This window comes from Tinamus guttatus, unplaced genomic scaffold, assembly GCF_059628265.1.
Source record: "Tinamus guttatus ecotype Peru unplaced genomic scaffold, ASM5962826v1 Tinamus_guttatus_pri_ptg000006l, whole genome shotgun sequence".
Classification (NCBI taxonomy): Eukaryota; Metazoa; Chordata; class Aves; order Tinamiformes; family Tinamidae; genus Tinamus; species Tinamus guttatus.
In genome coordinates, this window is record NW_028288540.1 from 438,911 (window position 1) to 444,804 (window position 5,894).

At 53.2% G+C, this 5,894-nt stretch overlaps 1 protein-coding gene across 1 annotated transcript; it reads left to right on the forward strand.

Moving 5' to 3' along the window:
- Positions 1–3,342: 3,342 nt before the first annotated feature.
- Positions 3,343–5,199, forward strand: HTR5A (5-hydroxytryptamine receptor 5A). Its single transcript, XM_010222626.2, has 2 exons — positions 3,343–4,083; positions 4,728–5,199. The coding sequence occupies exons 1-2, from the start codon at positions 3,343–3,345 to the stop codon at positions 5,058–5,060; spliced, it is 1,074 nt and encodes a 357-aa protein (XP_010220928.2). The 3' UTR covers positions 5,061–5,199.
- Positions 5,200–5,894: the final 695 nt, after the last annotated feature.

Genomic DNA, 5,894 nt, shown 5'->3' on the forward strand with positions numbered 1-5,894 from the left:
GAGACCTGAGCGACAGCTACTCAGACTTGCCAGCCACTTGGGAATTAAGACACTCATATAGGACATGGGACATCATGATTTTCTAGGACCAGCAATATGGATGCTTGGCCTTGTGACCTGCAACAGCTTGTGGAGACTAAGTCCGTCACAGACATGGCAGGCATCTTTTTCAGGGGCTGACCAGAGATAAAGACCATTACACCTGCAGTGGATATATGTGTTAAGTATTTGCTACCACCAGAATAATAAATTAAAATCTGTGGCAGCCTTATGGGGGCAGTACCCCCGAGGCAGGTTCCAAGTTATTGCATTACTGTCATAGCTACTCACTGCAAAGCATCTTTGACTAAAAGCTAATATGATGCCTAGTGTAACTCTGCTGACTCTCCTGGAATTACACCGGTGATTAATGTTGTCCCGTAAGGTATGAAAGAGGTTATAAAATTATTTATATTTCATTTATTTACTCAGAGTGCAACTTTAACTGCGGCAGTGAATGATGAGGGTGTTGCCTTTAATACTTTATGAAGTTATGTTCCCATCTGCTCCTTTGATCGGGAACATGTTTTGTGATACGCAAAAATGACGGGTTAATTCCAGCAGGAGTTAATTCACATTGGGCAGGAAGATAGAAACACTCCTGGCAGTCTATTTACTGAGACATGCACAATAATGCGAGGTGCCGTTTGGCCGCCCATCGTCCCTTTGGATTGGCTGTGCAGTAAATTGTGGCCAAATAAGAAACACGGGATTTCAGGATTTTGTTTCCATTTCTGCTTCAGAGAAAACGGACATTTCGAAGTTCCTCATAAGAGCCCACTTTGGCTAATGGGTCAGCTGTGAGGGCACTTGCTGGGGGTGTCGAGCACCCGGTCTGGGGTACTGCCGCCGTCCTGCTGTGTGACAGTCCTGCCACCTAAGTGCAGGACCCCTCTCTGCTTCTCAGACAGGATGAATTGCTCCATTTTGCAATTAGCAATTACAAGTTGTTGGGAGAGAAAGGCTGATTGCCTCCTTCCACTGCTGTGGCACTTGCTTGGGATGGTAGAGGGCAAGTCCACACTCCAGTAAACACGCGTTTATTAAACAGCTTCAGGAGAAAAGACCTGAGAGCAAGTTGCTCCAAATAGCCAGCCATGGGCAATTAAGACCCTCCTATGGGACACCACGATTCAAGCAGATAGAGAGCCTAAACTGGGATGCTTTGAATTTTGATTTCCTATAAAATATATAAATCCTCTAATTCATGGACTATTCCACTGAGGAAGGCGATTGCTAGTAAGGGATGTCTTGAACAGGAAGGTACCTCCAGTAAATGGTACTCAGTAAGGAGCAGCATTTAGTGGTCTCTGTGGGAAGGAACCCTGTTAAGTCTAAGGTGGTGGTGTCACTTTTAATGCCTCTGGCACCATCAGTGAGGATATGGGATAATCCTGATTATTTTCGCCAGAGAGTTTCATAGATGTGATCATTCCAGAAACACAACCAAACCGCTACAGATGCCAACATTTCCCTCACTCTGTGAATATCAAGAGTCCCGATGAAATTAATGGGCTTACAGATGTGTAGAGCATAAACACGATTTTGTCCTTCACAATAACACTTGTCCACCTCCAAAACACGGTGCATTCAAAGCACTTACTTAAAGATTACAGAAACACAAAACCACAGAAAGTTTTAGATTGGAGGCCTGAAGACTATCTAGTCCCACCCCCACCTTAAAGAGGGGCCAACTTCAGGTTGAGCCCAGCCTTGGCCAGCTGACTTTGGAGTATCTCCAAGGATGGAGATGTCACCACTTCTCTGGGCCCATTTCAGTATTTGACTCTTGCTGTGTCCATTGCAGCTCGTCCTGTGCTTGCCTCCACCTTCTCTATGTTTTCCCACCAGGGAGCTGAAGGCAGCACTGAGATTTGCCCCTTAGCTTTTGTCTTGTTTGAGATAGAAAAGGCCAGTTCTCTCAGCTCCTTTTACACATCCATTTTTCTTTTAAGAGTTCATCGGTGTGCTTCTTCCTAAAGCAAAGGAACCAACCTGAAGCAGCTACTCCTCCCTCTGTAGCTAATTCTGGGCTCCATACGACTCCCCAGGAAGGGTCCACGCAACAAAACCCCCTACGCCCTAGGAACTGCTGACTGCAACGATCAATTGAATGATAATCAAGGATGTCTGGGACCACACAGACCAGGAATTTTAAATCAGGCATTTTGATGAGAGCATGCAGAGCCCGTTTGTCCTTTGAGTCGCAAGTGAAAAGATACCCATGCAAACCTTGCCTAAGGACTGCCGAGGAGGCAAGGGCCAGAGAGGGCCAAGGAAGGGGTCAAACAGGGGAGATGCACAACAGAGCCTGTGGCCTTGCTCTGCTCTAGTTTATAACAAAAGACATGGCCCAAAAGTGACAATATGAGGCCAACACCTCCAAAAAATGACAAAAAATCCCCAACCATTTTCTTATGCACCTGCTGCCTTGCGTTTCACTCAGTAGCAACATCCCCTTTAATTAGCTCCCTGCACCGCGCCAGCGCGCAGCCCCATCGCCCTCGCGTGCTCGCTCCGGGTGGCAGCCAAAGGCTCCTCGGAAACGTTATAGCCCCTGGACCACCCACAGGAGCCGGTGCCGGGCAGGGAGAGCCGGCGGGGGCTGCTGCAAGGAGCACGGGAGCAGCCTTGCAGGGAGCCAGTGCACGGAAAGCTGCTGCGAGGCCCAGGATGCCACTTGGGACCGCAGGCAGCGCGATAAAAGCAGCACGGGAGATGCTCATGCAGGAGTTACCAGCCGACAGGCAGATTATTTTGAATAAAAACCCAGCTCGCAAGTTGGGGAATAAGGAAGCGCAAGTTCTCGGGGAAACACCCCCCGCCGCATGGCACCCAGCGCGGCCGCCGCTGCCGCTGGCCAGGTGGCTCTTCCAGGGGGCCCAGGGCACCTTTGCAGCGGGAGCCGCCGCGGTACTTTGGTTGCCCGCGGTAACTTTCCGGCCCTGCGCGGAGAAGCCTCCGCAGCCGAAGCAGCCGAGCCCCGCGCCGCCCCGCGCGACATGACTAAGCAGAGCCCCGGTCCCCGCCGCCGCCGCCGCCGCCTCCGCCTCACCTGCCGGCCCCGGCGCCGCCGCGGCTGCTGCGAAGGGGCGCCCGCTCCGCCGGCGCGGCCAGCGCCGCCCCGCGCTCCGCCCCGCGCCCGCGGAGCCGCCGCCGGCAGCCGGGCGGGGCGGCGGGGCCGGGCCCGGGCCGGGGGCTCCGCCGGTGCCGCCGCTCGGCGCTCGCCGGGCGCCATGGAGAGCCCCGCGGCGCGGAGCGGCGCGCGGGGGCCGCGGCGCTAGCGCGTCCCGCGGCCCGGGCATGGAGCGGCCGCTCAACCTGAGCTGCCTCGGCGCCCCGACGGCGCCGCTCGCCGGCAACCGCAGCGCGGCCGCCGCGGGCCTGGCCGGCGGCCGCGCGCAGCTCTCCGTGTTCGGCGTGCTCGTCCTCACGCTCCTGGCCATGCTGGTGGTGGCCACGTTCCTCTGGAACGGGCTGGTGCTGGCCACCATCCTGCGCGTGCGCGCCTTCCACCGCGTGCCCCACAACCTGGTGGCCTCCATGGCCGTGTCGGACGTGATGGTGGCGGCGCTCGTCATGCCGCTGAGCTTGGTGCATGAGCTGTCGGGGCGGCGGTGGCGGCTCGGCCGCTTGCTGTGCCACGTGTGGATCTCCTTCGACGTGCTGTGCTGCACCGCCAGCATCTGGAACGTCACGGCCATCGCCCTGGACCGCTACTGGTCCATCACACGGCACCTGGAGTACACGCTCCGCACCCGGCGCCGCATCTCCAACATCATGATCGCGCTCACCTGGGCGCTCTCGGCCTTCATCTCCTTGGCCCCACTGCTATTTGGCTGGGGAGAGACCTACTCGGAGGACAGTGAGGAGTGCCAGGTCAGCCAGGAGCCCTCCTACACCATCTTCTCCACCTGTGGCGCCTTCTACCTGCCGCTCTGCGTGGTGCTGTTTGTGTACTGGAAGATCTACAAGGCAGCCAAGTTTCGCGTTGGGTCTCGGAAGAGCAACTCCATCACCCCCATCACCCCAGAAGCCCTGGAGGTAGGTTGTTGTGGTTGGGTTGTGCTCCAGAGAATGCTGGTAGCAAATGAGCTCTTGCCACGGCAAAGTGGGGATGCATAGGGAGGCATGGGATCCCACCTAAACTATGGGAGATAACCTAGAAAGCAACAGTGTTTTGGAGGAGGTTGTGTTTGCCCACACAAAAGACACAAATGTCCTTGTAAATCTATCTGAAATCATGGCTAGATGAGGTCAACTTATCACCAAGTTGGGTGTTTGTGCACTGCGAGGACTTCTTGAGGCTATTGCATGTTTAGTGCTCTTTTTCTCCTCATCATACTAAGGACTTTATGTTCAGAGAAAGCAAGGAGACTTTTGCATGTGGATGTGTGCCTGTTCTACTGACCCGGCTGTAAATCATCAGTGTGCTTAGTGTGACGCCCGTTACCAGCTCCATGTGACCAGGTTTCACTACTGTCCTAAGGTTGTAGCCTCACTTCAAAGTAATCCTGCTGCTGAGAGTTAGGGCGTGCAACCAATCACCCTTCCATTACAGTGTCATGTAGATGGAGACCATTTCCATGCAAACTCCCGCTATCCCGTGCATGATCCGGTTGTGGTCATGCTCTGTGGGATCCGATGGCCAAGACTCATATGCTACAACTTGTCCTTGTGTTTGGCAGGTAAGGGAAGCTGCCCAGCAGCCGCAGATAGTCTTCAATGTCCGTCATGCCACCGTTACCTTCCAGACGGATGGAGACACGTGGAGAGAGCAGAAGGAAAAGAAAGCTGCCCTCATGGTGGGCATCCTCATTGGCGTCTTCGTGCTCTGCTGGATCCCTTTCTTCATCACGGAGCTCATCAACCCCCTCTGCTCGTGTGACATTCCCCCCATTTGGAAGAGTATTTTTCTATGGCTAGGCTATTCAAATTCCTTTTTTAATCCACTGATCTACACGGCTTTCAACAAAAACTACAACAATGCCTTCAGGAACCTGTTATTCAGGCAGCACTGAGCAGGAAAAGGGAAACTTTCCCGCTTCCTCAGGAACCTGATTTCAAAGATCAATGAATCCTATCAAACTCTTAAGGAAGTTCAAAGCCACAGATGATGCTAAAGCTTTATACCTATGGGTCCTATCTAAGACCTAGCAGCAGTCCCAGTTCCTACACAGACTCTCTGTCCCAGCTTCCAGGTTGGTTGCTATTTTTTCTGCAAACAGCATGCAAGGGCTTCTCTGGCCAGCAACAAAACCTTCTTCTCCCAGACCCTGACTGTGTCCCTCGCACCCTCATCGTGACGCTCTTGGGACATTGGGTGGCAGTAATGCTGCAGAGGAGTCTTGTGGAAAAGAGTCATGCTTGGAACTCTGCTTTGGCCCATTGCTGCCTTCTGTCTCAGAGCATTAACCAACTTTGTCCCACATGCAGAGCTGTGATGCTTTAGTGTCAGAGGGTTCTGTGACTGTATACGCAAGTAGGTATTTTATGATTTGGTTGAAAAGACCAAAGTTATCGTGTCTTTCACAGGTAGAGACTGTCAAGTGTTTGTATTTGGGGCATGAACTTCTCAGTAAGGGTGAAAAGCAGACTCCAGATGCCTTTTCTCATGTCCTTTATCAAGGATTGTGCTGTTTGCTATTGGATTCCATGTAGCAATGTTTTTGTTGTTGTATTTTGTTTGTTTTTTAATCATTTATTGTGGAAGCTGGTGCATGGTTCACACCAGAAGGCGCAGGAATACCCGGGAAATGCAGTGCTCATTCCCTGCCCGCTCCCAGCCCCAGACAGCCTCTGCCTCGGACCTTTCCTTCCTGAGGTCAGAAATACTCAGATGCTCCTTGGTTGTG